Source organism: Panulirus ornatus, chromosome 12 (assembly GCF_036320965.1).
Source record: "Panulirus ornatus isolate Po-2019 chromosome 12, ASM3632096v1, whole genome shotgun sequence".
NCBI lineage: Eukaryota > Metazoa > Arthropoda > Malacostraca > Decapoda > Palinuridae > Panulirus > Panulirus ornatus.
In genome coordinates this window covers 24,965,488-24,984,307 of record NC_092235.1, presented here as the reverse complement: position 1 = coordinate 24,984,307, position 18,820 = coordinate 24,965,488, and the positions used below count along the sequence as shown (strand labels likewise).

Sequence of the window (18,820 nt, the reverse complement as noted above, 5' to 3'; positions counted from 1 at the left end):
GACCTGACCTCTGATCTCCCATCCGTTAGGACAAAGGGGCACACCATCACACTGGACAAGTGGAGGAAGCTTTTTAAATACTGAATGTAAATAGCACTAGAAATCTTTAACAGAGATATGTATGGTTTAGAGTTTAGGCCTAACAAGTGCCAAGTTCCCTGATTATCTTCCTCGTTACGGCATTTCTCGGTACAGCAACACCTAATCTGACCATTCACAACTTTTACAACAAACTTTTATAGGGACTTACAGCCATTGTTATTGTCATGAAGTCTATGGATATACAGCTTAAGTTTTCAGACTAAACATAGTATTAACCTATAATCTACACTATAAAACAAGAAAAAATTGCATATATATATATATATATATATATATATATATATATATATATATATATATATATATATATATATATATATATATATATATATATATATATATTTTATACTATTCGCCATTTCCCGCGTTTGCGAGGTAGCGTTAAGAACAGGGGACTGGGCCTTAGAGGGAAAATCCTCACCTGGCCCCCTTCTCTGTTCCCTCTTTAAAAAAAAAAAAAAAAAAAAAAAAGAGAGGGGAGGATTTCCAGCCACCCGCTCCCTCCCCTTTTAGTCGCCTTCTACGACACGCAGGGAATACGTGGGAAGTATTCTTTCTCCCCTATCCCTAGGGATAATATATATATATATATATATATATATATATATATATATATATATATATATATATATATATATATATATATATATATATACTGACCAACATGACAGGTAAAACATGTCCCAATCAAAGGCCATCTTGGATGAAAGAAATATAAGCTCAAGGAAAGGAGTAATTAATCAGGATTCCGCAAAAGTTTGTCGACTTCACTCTTAAAGGTAGAGAGGTTATAGAAGACAGAAAGATAAACAGAAAGAGAATTCCAAAACTTTGCTGTTCGAGGGAACGAGTTCTCATAACGGTAGATTCTCCAGTGGCCAAGCGCGTGCCTCTCTTTCAAGCCTTGGGGGCGGGGATATGCAGACACCACATGAGAACACTGGCCAAAATCATACCAGTAGAAGAGAGAGAGAGAGAGAGAGAGAGAGAGAGAGAGAGAGAGAGAGAGAGAGAGAGAGAGAGAGAGAGAGAGAGAGAGAGAGAGAGAGACAACATCAGAGTCCAGAAAGGGATAGCTGGAGAGAGGTGATACGTGGATATTTAATGAAACGAAAGACCTTTGACTACACCTAATCAATACAAAGGCAGAGGAAGAACCATCTCATATGTGTAAACAATATTCCACACTTGGACGTATAAAACCACGGTGCAAATGAAATAGCTGCTCACAAGGAAAAAAAAACTACTTTGAGCACCTGAATAACACCCCCAGCTTTTGGGAAACAGACTTTGTGATGTTTATTGTGTAGGATTTCCAGGATAGAGTTAGAGGATATGGTTATGCCAATATCTATATTATTACAGAGCTGAACTGTGACGTACTTTGAAAGAGAACACAGGAAAACTAATGACTCTTTGCGATGAATTGTTTTAGCACTATCAAATCAAACAAGGTTACTGCTCCTCCATTTCCAATCCACGTTCCACAAACAATAGTCTACGAACCTGAACCCACATTACAATATAAAAAGGACTTAAAACCAGGTCAAATACATACGTAACCTTAACAACCCACATCTTAACCAAACGTTCTACGGACTGGAAATGGAACTGTTCATAATCAATAATAATAACAATAATAATAATATTAATGATAATAATAATAATAATAATAATAATAATAATAATAATAATAATAATAATTAAATCTGTGGAATCAAAACCCATTTATCTCAGGTTAAGAACTATGAAATTAAATCGACGTTACAGATAGTCCATGGAAATACAACCCAAGTTTTACATGCAAAATGTCTATGGACTTACAAATCATCTTAAGAACGAAAAAAATCGCATTTTACGACCGAGACATCTATAGTCTTACTAACTCGCTCTTTACAGTACAAAATTACAAACGAATCAGCAAATCACATATCACATACAAAACATTCAGCGGACTTACAAAGCCATATTTCACTAAAACCTTTTCGGTGTTTATTCTTCTTTCCAGTCCTTAAGTTAGTGCCCGTAGATTTCACCATCACTTCTCTCCAGTCTTGATTATACGAAGCATGAATATGAGTGATGTGGCATAAGCTGCATCACTAGTATATAAGTTTCTATGAGGTAACGAGGGCAAGAACGTGGGTCACTAAAGCGAAAATCATTTACAACCGTCATCTCCCTTCACAAGGTCTTCGTCTGGCATGCAAATACATCTTGTTCCATTTACGGTGAGGTTGTATCCTCGGAAAGCAATCGCGTCCATGAACCTTTAACTCCAAGAGAAACCACCCTTCCCTGCGACTGATTGTAGCGCAAACTTAATAAAACTCCTGGGAACGAGGTCCTGGAATATATATATATATATATATATATATATATATATATATATATATATATATATATATATATATATATATATATATATATGTATGTATGTATGTATATATATATATATATATATATATATATATATATATATATATATATAAAAGTGTGCTCACCTCCACGCTTCAAGGCCACTTATATAATTTTAGTAATATTAAGGCACTAGGCCATGTATATTCTAATCCAATCTGAAATATTTTGGGCAGTAAACATTTGCCCAGGAACCAAATCAATAATCTCCTTCCCCATCAGAAACGTTACCAAGGCCACCAGAAAGCACTGCTGTATGGCATTACGTGGGTGTACCTGAGTGTGGGCTTTATCGTGTTCATGTTCCTGCCGTCGGTGGCGCTGTCGAAGCTGGAGGAATGGACCTACGAGGATTCACTATACTACACGTTCATCACGCTAAGCACCATAGGCTTCGGAGACCTGGTAGCAGGTAAGTTAGTGCTTATATTTCGGTCATTTACACTAAGCAGTCACAGTCTGGCTTTTCTTCTTTAAATGTTTCGGTTGGGCTTAACAGTTAGGTTTAAAGAACAACCCGACTGACCCAGTTCTTTTTGCTGTTGTGTTTGCTCATCTGTTGACTGGAAATACCACATAACTGAATATCTGCATGATCACAATATACGAAAGTATTAATCCTCGTTAATATGGTCAGAATAAGTCACCTTTGAGTCAGAAGTATTAATCCAAATGAAAGACTGCTTAAGCCCATACGCTGGTGTAATAAATTATCAAAATCTAATTGTTCATTTACATAACGAGTCCTGCTAATTAAATATCAAACAGTCTATATATATATATATATATATATATATATATATATATATATATATATATATATATATATATATTGGAAAGGATCACAATTTTGCGCGTGATCAAGATATTCCTGAGTCCACGGGGAAAATGAAACACGAAAAGTTCCCAAGTGCACTTTCGTGTAATAATCACATCATCAGGGGAGACACAAGAGAGAAATATAACAGTCAGTTGATATACATGGAAGAGACGAAGCTAGGATTGTTATATTTCTCATGTGTCTCCCCTGATGATGTGATTATTACACGAAAGTGCACTTGGGAATTTTTCGTGTTTCATTTTCCCCGTGGACTCATAGGAATATATATATATATATATATATATATATATATATATATATATATATATATATATATATATATATATATATCATACTTAATCGCCGTCTCCCGCTTTAGCGAGGTAGCGCAAGGAGACAGACGAAAGAATGGCCCAACCCACCCACATACACATGTATGTATATACATGAACGCCCACACACGCACAAATACATGCCTATATATTTCAACGTATACATACACATACATACAGACATATACATATATACACATGTACATATTCAAACTTGTTGCAATATATATATATATATATATATATATATATATATATATATATATATATATATATATATATATATATATATATATATCCCTTAGACATGACTACAAAATTAACATATCCGATGCTTAGGAAATTCTACCTTGTTATAGTTTACCATTTCCCTAGAGTTTTGACAGCAGTAATCGTGACCATAGCAGTCCTTCATGTACGACAACTGATTTACGATATTTAGGAAACACTCACTTATTTTGTTTCATGCAGAATGAATAGTTTGTGATGAAACTTCCTTCGCACAAACACCGCTTACAGCCATACGAGAGAAATGCCGGGAAAAAGATGACAAATCCGGTCGTGCAATGGTAGCCGTTCGTGACGTCACATTTTCCGTGGTTTTCCTTTACAAATTTCAATGTATGGATATGTATTGAAATATTTTTGTTTCCAGCAACTGAATTTTTTTTTTCGTTAAGCGAAAGGTGTCGGGTTGTAATTTCCATCTCCTTTCAAATGCAGGAGTTGGGGAAGATGTTTCATCGTTTTATTCATGAGTGCTGTAAATATACAAGATTACAAGCTGAAGGCATGCTGCATTGTTTTTCAGGAATATGCCACAGTCTCTCAACTTCCACCTATACCGTACGGGCTTTTTTTATTATTAATAAACACCCCTAACTAACCAATAATAACTATGCATTTATCGACAAGGCCACTTATCGTTTTTCAGGCTACAACGAAAACGTTCAGTACAAGGATCTGTACAAGATGTGCATTATAGTATGGATCATGTTGGCACTTGGATACTGGTTCCTCCTTCTTAACTTCCTCCAAAAGGCTCTCAGGAAAAATGTCCCAAAAAGGATCAAGAAATCGATCAAGAGGTCCAAGCGAATCACCAGACAGTCGGAGTTCTTCAAGCAGCTGGTTGGCAAGGTAAATATCTGTTCATATTACATACACAAAGGCCTGAAGAACGGGAAAGCTGGATACTTAAATTTCTTCACCATGAATGTGCAGCCGACTCTAATCACAGGATGGTGCACACACATTCGTAGAAGACTTTTTGCAAATAATTGTACTAAAAAACAAGAAAAGTCCAATGAAGGAATACTTAATAGCAAACTTCCTTTCGTGAATTGGAGCTGCAGAGCATACTTGGAATCCCCAGAATCTGCCAAATGGAAACGTTCTATTCCTTGATCTTTAAAGATAAATTTCCTAGGCTCTCTGCTTCCATCCACTTTCTTGACAACAACTTAACACCGCTTGGGAACCATCCCCACGCGTGATTTCAAAGGTGGCTGGTTTGTAATACTATTTTCAATGATGTTTTTTGTTACACATACTGCATGTAAGCGTACATTTACTTTTGTGAACCTATGTATTAAATTATTAGTGTATTACCAAACATATGTATTCATACTAACATTTTTTTTTCCTCAAGTTCTTAATGCTATGCTTTATTTCATCACTTTCAATGCATTTCTTGATTAAAGGCATAATCAAAGTTACTTCACGCCTTGCTTACTCTTGAATTTTCAGTCCTTATATCATTTGCGTGTGTCTCCATCTCAGCTCTGTCCATCGGAATTTAGCAGTCTTAGTGAGCCAAGGATTTCCCCAAGTCTTGCTGATAAGTCAAACGTAAGTAACCTGTGAGTGCCTGAAGTGCAAGATCACACAGAATTTGATATTGCCAGTCGGTGGAAACGTTGTGATAAGCTACCAGCACTTCTTAACATGCATGGTTATTACTCCCTAAGTGGGGACCTAAATTTCCTCGAACTCCCTTACAAATTCCTAAAATGATGTTCATAGTAAATCCTAACACATTATTGAGTAATGTCAGAGAATTAACGGTTTTCCCATTTCTCAGTTTGAGAAGACACTACGTGAACATTGGTTCACAGTTAACCACGGTAGTTTGAGGAATATAACTTCACCACTCGGTCTTTAGTTTTCTTCAAGCCTAATAGCATGTTCGTACATGGTATCCCTACAGCCCTGCTGCTTGAGTCTTACTCTCTTTTCCACTATTTATATGATGACAACATTGACTTTGAAGAATGTGAATTGAGAAAAGTGAAGCATGCAACTTAGTTGAAATCTGTTGAAGAATGAATTTCCGAGAGAAAATTCTCTGTATATGAATTGTATATAAATATGAATGTAAATATTCTCTTAAATCTATTTGTGTACCTCGTTCTACCCACCAATTTGACTTCCTACAAGTTAATTTATCGAATCTCGATCATCACCATCCCGACATTACTCTCACAATGATAAAATGTAACACAAATCACCCAGTTAGAATAATTATACATTTAAAACTGAATATCTGCATCACAACAAAAATCCGCCTTGACCTTAAGTCAACCATTGGGTATAAATCTGTCGTGCTCCCTACCATCGTCCCAAAATGGTCACCTGATCACCTGATCCTTCCAAAACTACGCCTCGCCTGTCTGTTCATCAAACCATTCAAAAGCAAATCTAACAAAGCTCCATACCACACAAAGCAGAACACCCACCTTGTCATAAGCAAGTACAACAAAGCTGCAAACCAAATGAAACATCAATCTGATCAACAGCGATTTGCCTAAACAGCACATTCAAAACCTCCTGAATGAAATAAAGATATTTCCAAAACGATCTCACCTCAACCTCCTCAGTGTTCTTTGCAACAGCTCTAAACCCCTCCCAACCAAATTACTTTGCATCCAACTTTTGGCTTCCAAGTAAAGATAAGATGCTTACCACTGTGTCATACTTAAACAGTCTGTTCTTTCACATCCCTAGGCGCCCAACAAACACAACTTAACAAAACGTATACACACCGTAATGACCTGACAAGCTTTGAACATCCTATTCTTAAACTCACTCCCACAAAAATGCACGCTTCTAAAACTACACTTCTCTTGTATGTATAAGTGGCACTTTCTCATTTGTCTCCTGGTTTGTACCCGTCTCTGCAGTTCTGAGACTGTACTCCTTTCCATTCATTGACAATGATAAAACTTCATTAAAGGTAACTTCTTGCTTGTGATGTAACCATTTGTTGGCACCTGTTCCCGGCACTACCTCACTAATACGGGAAACAGCAAATAAGTATGAAAGGAGAAATTTACCTCCCTGCCCAAGAACTCCCTTCTTGTGGCTCTTTCAGCACTCAAGAAGCTGGCCACGTCCACCTGTCAGAAGGTGCACAGGTCATGAAGTGTTTTGATATGGGTGCATCTGTGTGTCGAGTGTAGGGCAACGGAGTAGTGAGTGCTCGGTGTCTTCTTTATGGTAATTGCATCGTCGACACGAAGAGTCTTAGGATATGATGAAAATTGTTTGGAGTATTGTAGAAATGAGTGCAAGGCAGAGAGCAATTCAAATATTACCTTATCAAAGAGAAGTCAAATTGCAGTCCATACAGGACGTATAATGTTCGATTCTTAAGTGATACAAGATGACCTCCTGAATATATATAATACAGTATATGAGAATATATACTGTGGGGGAGGGGGCGAAAGTTCTGGGAGCGTAGAAAAATGTGTGGAAGTCGAGAATGTTATCTTGGAAAGCAAAAATGGGTATGTTTGAAGGAATAGTGGTTCCAACTATGTTATATGGTTGCGAGGCATGGGCTGTAGATAGAGTTGTGTGGGGTAGGGGTGGATGTGCTGGAAATGAGATGTTTGAGGACAATATGTGGTGTGAGGTGGTTTGATCGAGTAAGTAATGAAAGGGTAAGAGAGATGTGCGGTAATAAAAAGAGTGTGGTTGAGAGAGCAGAAGAGGGTGTTTTAAAATGGTTTGGTCACATGGGAGAGAATGAGTGAGAAAAGATGACAAAGAGGATATATATGTCAGAGGTGGAGGGAACGAGGAGAAGTGGGAGACCAAACTGGAGGTGGAAAGATAAAGTGAAAAAGATTCTGAGTGATCGGGGCCTGAAGATGCAGGAGGGTGAAAGGCATGCAAGGAATAGAGTGAATTGGAATGATGTGGCATACCGGGGTCGACGTGCTGTCGATGGATTGAACCAGGGTATGTGAAGCGTCTAGGGTAAACCATGGAAAGTTTTGTGGGGCCTGGATGTGGAAAGGGAGCTGTGGTTTCGGTGCATTGTACATGACAGCTAGAGACTGAGTGTGAACGAATGTGGCCTTTGTTGTCTTTTCCTAGCCTACCTCGTGCAAATGCGGGGGGAGGGGGTTGTCATTTCATGTGAGGCGGAGTGGCAACAGGAATGAACAAGGGCAGACAGTATGAATTATGTACATGTGTGTATATGTATATGTCTGTGTGTGTATATATATATATATATATATATATATATATATATATATATATATATATATATATATATATATGTATGTATACGTTGAGATGTATAGGTATGTATATGTGCGTGTGTGGACATGTATGTACATACATGTGTATGTGGGTGGGTTGGGCCATTCTTTCATCTGTTTCCTTACGCTACCTCGCTAATGCAGGAGAGAGCGACAAAGTATAATATAAATAAATATAAATGAGAATGTAAATGACAGTGTCTAAACCAGGCATACAGTGTTAAATATAAAGCCCCATCAGGGCCATGCATTGAAAGCAAAGCTTTCGTGATTATACCCATGATAAACATACGAACCTGGCAACTCGGTGATGCTCTTGAACATATGAACCTGGCAACTCAGTGATGCTTTTGGTCTAATAACCAAGATATGTGAACCTAAAATGTTATATAAAAGTTGGAGTTTTGCCAGAAAAATCACCATTTTCATGGGTAAAATAAAAATATGATGAAACAAACTGAATGTGCAGTTTAGTAACATATGATAAATTTATATATTGCAAAGATCAGACACATGGCATTTCCTAAGAGATTAAAAAGGGGGATATGAGTATCGAAAGAATACAAGAGAAGGCAGGAAAGAGTGAGGCAAAATATGAAAATTGCATGATTTCGGTTGTGCAAGGTTCTGTCATTCCAAACTACTATCTATACAAGCAGTCATGAGAATTTGCATTCTCTGATATTGCATGTGGTGCAAAATTTGACTGCTTCCTTGTTGTACTGTAACTACATGGATGAATCATTCTTTCTCTAAAAATAACATGTGTTAAATATGGAACAAAGGGTATCTCAGAAACAGGAAGGGACACCATATAGAGATTAGATATAGATCAAGCCACAAAATTATGAAGTTATCAAACTCCCACAAATACCATATACTGTAGTCCTGATTGTCAGCAATACTGTACAATAATACAAATGTTGCTCTCTTTAGAATAGTTCTGAAATTTTACTTTCACTGAAAGTCATATCGCAACTGTTTTCCTTCAATATTCTGCAAGAAAAGTGTTTCACATACTACAGGTCAATTGGTTTAGCCATCTTAGTTGTACAGATCACCCTAAAAATGAAACTAGTCTGATGGAACTTTGAATGTATGAAGGATTGTATTCAAGCATGTACTGGAACTCTGATGGAACACTGAAATGTATGAAGGACTTAGTTCAAGCATGTACTTAAATTAATAAGGCTAGCTCATTATTCCGTTACTGCTGCATAGATACAGTGCATAGTTGTTTTGGTAAATATGATTTTACAACTCTATACAAACTTTACATCATGAGCATTATACAGTAGTTTATTGTATTTAAAGTAGGTTTTATCTTGATGCCTTGTACATGGTCTGTAAATGAGCTTTCTATGGTATCATATTCGCATCATTCCAAAAATATGTGCTGATTTTTATTCTTTTACTTATTGCCATACAATTTATATACATGCAAATGTATTACATTTGGTTTCTCCCTATCATTTATGGGCTGAACTTTGATGATGATGTCCAAAATACTTATGCCAAATAAACTCCTTTCTAGATACCCTTTCCCTTCGTTTATCCTTTTTACTTACTCTTTTCTCAAGCATCTTTACTTTTCTCCAGTTTTTATCTAACAATGATTTTCTCACACTGACCTGTCCCCCACCCTAGAAGTGAACCTTTGCATTTCATTATACACTGGAAATCTTGTTCGTATCATCTCTTTCCTGATATTACATTTAAATGTATCATCTCTCTCCTGATATCATATTTAAAGGAGTATATATTTCCATCTCAATATTTTAACCTTCTGTCTCTTACATTTCTTCAGCTTCCTATCTCATTTGCAGGTATATACTCCTCACCTTCTTTATTATAGTTTAAACTTAATAGCCCCACCTAATATCAGTATCTGTTTACCCCTTCGTAGCTTTACACCATCTCAGCACATTAAACTGATTTCTTGTTTACTTGCAAGCTTAACCTAAACCTCTGTGTTTCCATTTCATTTTACCTATAATCTGTTTAACTCTGTCTGAGCCTTCAGACCATTTCTCTCTTTATTTCTATTTTCATTGTAACCTTAAACCTGTCTATTCCCATTGTGATCTTCAACCATTTTCCACACTTTATATCCTTGAGCCCCTCTGTTCCTATCTCTCCTTTTTTCTTAATCATGCATTATCCTGAACATAAAATCCCTCCCATGAAATTCTTAATTCTCTTTCTTCCTATCTTAGACTCAGATTTGTATTGCAGTGCTACTCATGTATCTCTTTCCCCCTCTGGATAATAAACCTACTTAAAACCATTCTACCATTAAAAGTATGCTTACACCTTAATCTAATCAGTTGTAGAGTACACATTTGCATCATTACCCTCATATGAACATTTATTCCTAAAACTCATAGGCCACTTTGATATTTTATTTTCTTTGTTGTTTTCTAAGACACATAGCATAGAAATTTTTTTCAATTTGAATTGCTGAATGATTTCAGTATGATACATTACATTTTAGTATTATGTGTACCTTTTTCACCTATAGAACTTAATGTTGTATATGTAACATTACTGGATAAGCTGAAATTTTTCTAAATTCTCATCTGTTTTCCTCGCACACTGCTACTGCTCGTTTTCCATACCAATATCACGAATTATAAGCAAAATACTGTATAAGATTTTTTTTTATCACTGCAATCTTTAGCAAGTTATGATGCAAACAAGAGACAATGTACGCTGTGATCTATGTAATAGAAAAACAAAATAGAAATGCAATAGACAGTATGCAGAATTCACAGTGTATTACCATGTGATATGAAAACTCCAGATATTGTAGTTTATATGTACTCATACCTGAGCGATTTATTGACAGGTTCGTGTAGGTCAGCAAAAGAGGAATGACTCAGACAGTAACAGTGGTGATGTAGCACTGATGGTGGAAGTGGCTGATGCCTTAGCTGGTGAGGAGACCAGGAGAGCCTCACGACCCAGCATTATGCATGACACTACAGAAGGTCAGTTGCTGAATGTTTTTTATCTTGATATTCTGTTTCATCTGAATGTGTCTCTTTATTAATGAGGCACATGTGCTTATGAAGTAATACTTCATGGATTGTAAGAAAGATGCTGGATACTATGAGATACCCTTGAAACCCATATGAAATCCATTCGTTTCTCATCTCTATCAGCATTTTTCTGGGAACAAAGAATAATATGCATGTTAAGCATTTTTCATATTATAATTTCGGTTTTGTGTGCAAAGAAATGATTGGAACAGATATTGGCACTGCATTTCAAAGTTCCAGGACCAGGATATTGCTACAGTAGTGATCTAAGGATGAAACAGCACTTGATAATTAGGGAAGGTAACTTCTAATGAAAATACTTACTTTTTTCAACTGAAGGGAGAGGAACAGATATAAAACCAATAATTGATTTGATCTGGCTGGAACCATGTATGGCCCTGCTTTATCTAAATTTTCAACGTAACATCGTAAGTCTTAAAAGGATCATCACAGTAATAATCTCTTAAAATTGGCTACTGCACACATTTTGAGAAAATTGGTATTGTACAAGGACAAGTTAATTGGGATGTAAATTTGAACAGAGAAAAATTGGAGAAAGTGAAGTGTTCTTGATATCTGGGAGTGGACTTAGAAGCGGATGGAACCATGGAAGCAGAAGTGAGTCATAGGGCAGGGGAGGGGGCAAAGGTTCTTGGAGCAATGAAGACTGTGTGGAAAGAGAGAATGTTATCTCAGAGAGCACAAATGGGTATGTTTGAAGGAATAGTAGTTCCAACAATGTTATACGGTTGCGAGGCATGGGCTATAGATAGGGTTGTACAGAGGAGGGTGGATGTGTTGGAAATGAAATGCTTGAGGACAGTATGTGGTGTGAGGTGATTTGATCGAGGAAGTAATGAAAGGGTAAGAGAGATGTGTGGAAATAAAGAGTGTGGTTAAGAGAGCAAAAGAGGGTGTGTTGAAATGGTTTGGGCATATGGAGAGAACGAGTGAGGAAAGATTGACAAAGAGGATATATGTGTCAGAGATGGAGGGAATAAGGATAAGCAGGAGACCAAATTGGAGGAGGAAGGATGGAGTGAAAAAGCTTTTGAGTGATCAGGGCCTGAACATATAGGAGGGTGAGAATATGTATGAATATGTACATGTGTATATATGTATATGTCTATGTATATGTTCAAATGTATATGTATATATATGTGCGTGTATGAGCATTTATGTATATACATGTGTATGTGGGTGGGTTGGGCCATTCCTCATCTGCTTCCTTGTGCTACCTTGCTGATGCGGGAGAAGGCGATGAAGTATAATAAATAAAAAATTATAATATTCTTTAATAATATCTTTCTCTGGCAGGTACAAACAACTCAGACAGCAAAAAAGTTCCACATCTGACCCTGTCTCAGCTGTTGGATGTCAATATTGTTGTTAGATCAGAAGTAGTACCAACCATCAGGAGCTTCATAGCTCAGTCACCAACACAACACGAGTCATCAAAAACACTGTCATGCATCTTGACAGCAGATGCCTATGAATTAGATAAGTCAGTCCATCCACTCCAAACTCCATCAGTTCTCCCCGATGAAGTAACTCTCCCTCTTCGGGATGTATTAAATTTGGTTACTCTTATTAAATCCATCGAGGATGAAGTAGCAGCAGCATCAGGTGCCGACAGTAACATTTCCCTCCATGATGATACGAGCTCTCCACCAAGCTCCCCTCCATCAACTGTCACCTCACTAGACACCAGGGAATTTGTGCCTCTTCTGAAACAAAGTTTCCACAAACCAGCCAACAAGCCAATTTTAAGAACTCATAAACTTAGTCACAGGGAAGAAGAGGAGATTGAGGAAGCTTTGCAGGCAGTATTTGATGATTATTCTGATGGTGAGGAATCTGATACAGAGGGTGAAAGAGACAGCCAAATAGAGGAAGAAGAGGAAGAGGAAGCAGTAAGCACCGACATGGCTGGAAAAGATATTGAAAATGGTAATTACCGTACCCGAAACAAGCTTAGCCATATTCATGGAGGTAAAACATCTTAAGATATAAGCAGATAATAGCTGCATTTGAGGATTTATTCTCAGAACCTTCAAGTTCATTTTCATGTCCTAAGTAAGTCACTTATATGCCTCACCATTTGGAATCATCTTCATATTTATCTACGGTCCATATCTTCTTTTGTTTATGGTACTAGTAGTTAAATTCATTCTTTGTGGAGTATTTTGTTCATGTGTTCATAAATCCATAACACAAGGATGACTTTCACTGACAGAAGTTATACTAGCTAACTTTAGTATTATTTTTGTTTTCCACACATATATTTGGAAATATATGTAGTGTGAATTTGATGAATGTTTTTTGCCAATATACTCAGGGAAAGGTCTGCCTTCTTCCTCTGATAAAATAATTAATTTCCTTATTAACAAATCTATGTTATGAATCCCACAATATAGGGAGTTACATGAAATCATTCTAATTTTCATCTGTATAGTAAGATAACCGAACAGTTATATTACTCTGTAGAATTGATAATTTTTACTGTTTAAACACAATAGGATGAAAAGACAGTAAGAATCCCAGCAAATTCTTTTCTAACCTTGCAGATTCAAATGAATAAATTATAAGAGATTCATCTCATTGGACACAGCAGACTCTCTGGAACTACTCATATATTAAGATAATCTAAGCAAGTAACTCAGATATTAACATATGTTCTAACTCCCTGCCTTACTGGTTGAAGAAGTTAGATGAAATATTCATTTCTTCCACAAAATTCTTGCTTTCTTTCTTATTGTCAAAATTTTTGTATAAGGCTCCGAAGTTTAAGAACTGCATAATATGAAGGAGCAGAGAAATGATGGACTCCTTTAAAGTACGAAAATCCTCAACAAAAATGTACTCCTTTCTGTCCACTGTCTTTAATACAAGCTTGCTGAAGGTGAATTTCAGTTGTGGGGTAATCACATTCAGGCAGAGTCTAGCAACACCTATATATATATATATATGTATATGGATGGGGTTGTTAGGGAGGTGAATGCAACAGTTTTGGAAAGAGGGGCAAGTATGCAGTCTGTTGTGGATGAGAGAGCTTGGGAAGTGAGTCAGTTGTTTTTCACTGATGATACAGCACTGGTGGCAGATTCACATGAGAAACTGCAGAAGCTGGTGACTAAGTTTGGTAGTGTGTGAAAGAAGAAAGCTGAGAGTAAATGTGAATAAGAGCAAGGTTATTAGGTACAGTAGGGTTGAGGGACAAGTCAACTGGGAGGAAAGTTTGAATGGAGAAAAACTGAAGTGAAGTGTTTTAGATATCTGGGAGTGGATTTGGCAGCGGATGGAACCATGGAAGCGAAAGTGAATCATAGGGTGGGGGAGAGGGCAAAAGTTCTGGAAGCGCTGAAAAATGTGTGGTCGAGAATGTTATCTTGGAAAGCAAAAATGGGTATGTTTGAAGGAATAGTGGTTCCAACAATGTTATATGGTTGCGAGGCGTGGGCTATAGATAGAGTTATGCAGAGGAGGGTGGATGTGCTGGAAATGAGATGTTTGAGGACAATATGTGGTGTGAGGTGGTTTGATCGAGTAAGTAATGAAAGGGTGAGATGTGTGGTAATAAAAAGAGTGCAGTTGAGAGAGCAGAAGAGGGTGTTTTGAAATGATTTGGTCACATGGAGAGAATGAGTGAGGAAAGATTGACAAAGAGGATATATGTGTCAGAGGTGGAGGGAATGAGAAGTGGGAGACCAAGTTGGAGGTGGACAGATGGAGTGAAAAAGATTTTGAGTGATTGGGTCCTGAACATGCAGGAGGGTGAAAGGCATGCAAGGAATAGAGTGAATTGGAACAATGTGGTATACCGGGGTCGATGTGCTGTCAATGGATTGAACCAGGGCATGTGAAGCTTCACATGCCCTGGTTCAATCCATTGTCAGCACATCGACCCCAGTTTACCATATCGTTCCAATTCACTCTATTCCTTGCATGCCTTTCACCCTCCTGTATGTTCTGGCCCAGATCGGCTCAAAATCTTATTCACTCCCTCCTTCCACCTCCAATTTGGTCTCCTGCTTCTCCTCGTTCCCTCAACCTCTGACACATATATCCTCTTTGTCAATCTTACCTCACTCATTCTCTACATGTGACCAAACGATTTCAATACACCACCTTCTGCTCTCTCAACCACAGTTTTTATTACCACACATCTCTCTTACCCTTTCCTCACTTACACCAATTATTATCCTCAGACAATTGCAAAATTATAGTATTTCTATATTGCAAAATTATTGTATTTATGTTTCTGTGTAATCATTCATGACTGATTACAGAATATTTCCAGATTATTTTGTAAATGCAAGGTCATGACCCAGCAATATTCATTGCAATCAATGAAGTGACAGTTTTCCTTCTGAATTAAGTACTAACAAAAAGCAGGCATTCCAAGTATGTTGACTGAATAACTATTAACTAAATCATTGGTTCATTCACTTTAGCTTGAGAAAGAATTATTCCTTTTATTCTGTTTATTTGTGTACAGGTAGTCCTCACTTTGATGTATATCAAGAAAGCAAATGAGATACATGGAAGAGAACTTAATTCAGATATAAAAAGGTGACAAGCTATTATGGAGGGAGATAAATAAGAGTAAATGAGAGGTATTTGTAAGGAGTGAGCATGTTGGACAAGTCTGAGAGAATGTTAGCCACCCTAACAGAGACCAGCTCCTTTTATAAATGTCTTACAGTGTTATTGGTACACTAATGATACTGTCTAGCTAACACAGTACAACAATGCAAAACAGTCATGCAAGGAATTAAAGTGGCAATCTGGGAGTAAGAAGTAAAACAAAATATGACTATGTAATGCATTTCAGTTCATATAAAAAGAAAACATGTTCATTTCCAGTGCAATAGTTTCACTTAAAAGTAGCACTTTATGGGAACACATCTAATAGTAGCAGGGACTACCTGTACACATAACGACAATCATAAAGGGTGTGAGAGACTCCCAGGTAAGAAGATGTAAGCCCATTGCACTAAGTGCAGAACTAAATAATGTTGTCACCCTATGTTATTTATATTTTGAATACACAATATATGTATTGTTATAATCTATGTAATATTTAATGCGATGTAAAGCTTATAGTTAGGTTTGACGCCATGTACTGTTCCATTTAATCTTATTTAAAAAAATCATTTTTTTCATTCTTTATCTCATTAAAGATAGGCGAGTTAGGTATATTGGTTGCTGAGTGAATTGCTGAAAAGTACAGTATTCTCTGAAATATGAAAGGGAGGCTGCAGCTAATGACCATTCAGTATTATAATATATGTACTGCTAGTTACCTCTGTGATCAACCATTTCATTGAAACTGTATTCACAAAGATTATATTTTATCATAATTCTGAATGTCAAACTTCTTGTATTAGCCTTTATCAAATTTTTGTTACCATATGGTTGAGACTTTCTGTGGCCATAATTTTATCTAATAAAACTTCCATTGTTTGCAAAGTACCTGAAATAGTACAAGACTGATAAATAAGAATTATACCTTTTGGCCAGAATTTTGATATATGCAAACAGTCCACACTGTAAGTCTTCCTACAAACCAAAGGATTATTGTAATGAGTATTGTATTAAAAATTTTCTGCTTAGGTATAGATATCCCATCCTCAGTTACATACACATAGCATAAATTACGTTGATTTTAATGTGTTATTGTTGGCCATTGATACATGTTATCATGATACGTAGAACAGAATCCCATTTCATCAATATTTTTGATACAGTATTTCACTCTTACATCAGTTTCATGTCTCCATTCCATCAACACTGTCTGTAGCATTTGTTCCTTAAAATTATGATAGATACAGCTGTAGAATTATTTACAAAAAGATTTCTTTAAAAAAAAATCACACAAATACATTATTTTTTTATATTTCAGCACCATTATAATTTTTCTTAATTCACATTTAGGAGAGAGTTGTTACTTTTCCTTGTGGTAGAATGCTGGTGCTTTGCCTTATGATCCACATGAATGTTGTTCCATTGTAAACATGGCTGAATAATTTTCATAAAGTTCCTGAAATCCCTATGTATCACTGGTAATATGCTCTCATGCTGTATTGGCTACATGGTATTGTGGGGTAGGATATTAGTACATTTATTTCTATACTAATGATATGCAAATTAATGTACACAATAATCTGTTGTATGGTCTAGTTCTCCACATCATGGCAGTATACATGAAAGATTACTATGTCCTAATCAAGCATAGTTTGCATGAAGGACACTGCACTGTAAAAATCATTGCATTTACTTTGAAATTGCTATGAAGAAAATGTAAGGTATCCAAACGGTATACAGTATTAATGTTCCCAACCACAGTCTAAACAACCGAAAGATAATTCACAAAATTTGTTTCAGAGGACAGGTGTTATTTGCTTAATATCAGAAAATACTTCTGTATAGGGAGTAATGTATGTTTATTTTAAAGCTGATGAAGAATTTGCAATATCAGATTTGTGCAAAATTATGTTGTTTAGTGCTGTATGATAAGCATAGGTGTGTTCTGAGAGTGAAGCTGAACAGTTATATAATTCACTGATTGTAATGAGGATACTTGATCATTGACCAGGTGTACTAAACAAATCAAGAAACTCCTTCTTTGCTATCAGTGACTTATGAACTGTTTTTGTGAGAATGGTATTTTCTTTTGTGATGGCAAAATAACCCTTCTCTTACTGAAATTACAGTACACCAAGAAATGCAAGCACCTAAAATCCTTGGACAAATTATTCCAGACAATCGGTTTAATACAGAATTTTGTAATTTCTTAGGACTATGTATGTGAAACAATACATGTTCAGCAACTACTTAATAACAGCATTGTGATCATTCATATTCAACTATGCCCAGATACTTCAGGGTTTAATGTATGTTACATTTCCTTTGTATCCCTACAAACTTTGTATTGGTAGTTTAATCCTGCTGACTAGTTTATTTATAAATTCAATTTGTGATCAAATTGCAAAGCAGCCTTGGCCTATGGGTTGGTGATGTCTAGCTTTTTGAGTGTTTAAATGGATATCTAGCTTCAACATTTCTGTTAACCTTTGTGTTTTAATTAGTTTCTCAGGCACTGTTCATGGAACAACCACGAACTTCAGTGAAAAGTAAAGGGTGATTACATGTATGCTTCAAGCTATTGCATGCATCCAATCATCAAATGTGTGTAAATGCATGGTTAGGTTTTTCTTTTATATTTAAATGTTTTATCAATTTTTCATAGCACAAACATGACTGTTGGACATATATGGGTGCAATACCTATCTTACATAAATCCACCTGATTGTTTTATTTATAATTGTTTACGAATAAATTTTCAAACAGTTCATAGCAAAGTATGAACACACCCCTCATTAATTGCATATACATAAAGGTTTTTGAAATCCTTTACTTAGACTTTTCATAGCACAGTCATGATTTTTTACTGGGATGTGTATGCAAGGATATGTTCAATATCATTGCACTCTGGCCACATCACACTTGGTAATATATATTAAACATATATCCAGTGGCCATTTGCAACCA

General features: G+C 36.3%; 1 protein-coding gene across 5 annotated transcripts in view; it reads left to right on the top strand.

The window, feature by feature from the left end:
* Positions 1-16,119, top strand: part of LOC139751889 (uncharacterized) — a 149,439-nt gene extending 133,320 nt beyond the window's left edge. For 3 of the 5 annotated variants that reach the window (XM_071667552.1, XM_071667550.1, XM_071667551.1), the window contains exons 7-11: positions 2,743-2,932; positions 4,607-4,812; positions 5,422-5,523; positions 11,074-11,215; positions 12,584-16,119. In XM_071667552.1, coding sequence (XP_071523653.1) covers positions 2,743-2,932; positions 4,607-4,812; positions 5,422-5,523; positions 11,074-11,215; positions 12,584-13,272 — 1,329 coding nt within the window. In that variant the 3' untranslated portion in view covers positions 13,273-16,119. The remainder of the gene's footprint in view (positions 1-2,742; positions 2,933-4,606; positions 4,813-5,421; positions 5,524-11,073; positions 11,216-12,583) is intronic. The other 2 variants (XM_071667553.1, XM_071667554.1) reach the window with 2 other exon arrangements.
* The last annotated feature ends 2,701 nt before the right edge of the window (positions 16,120-18,820 follow it).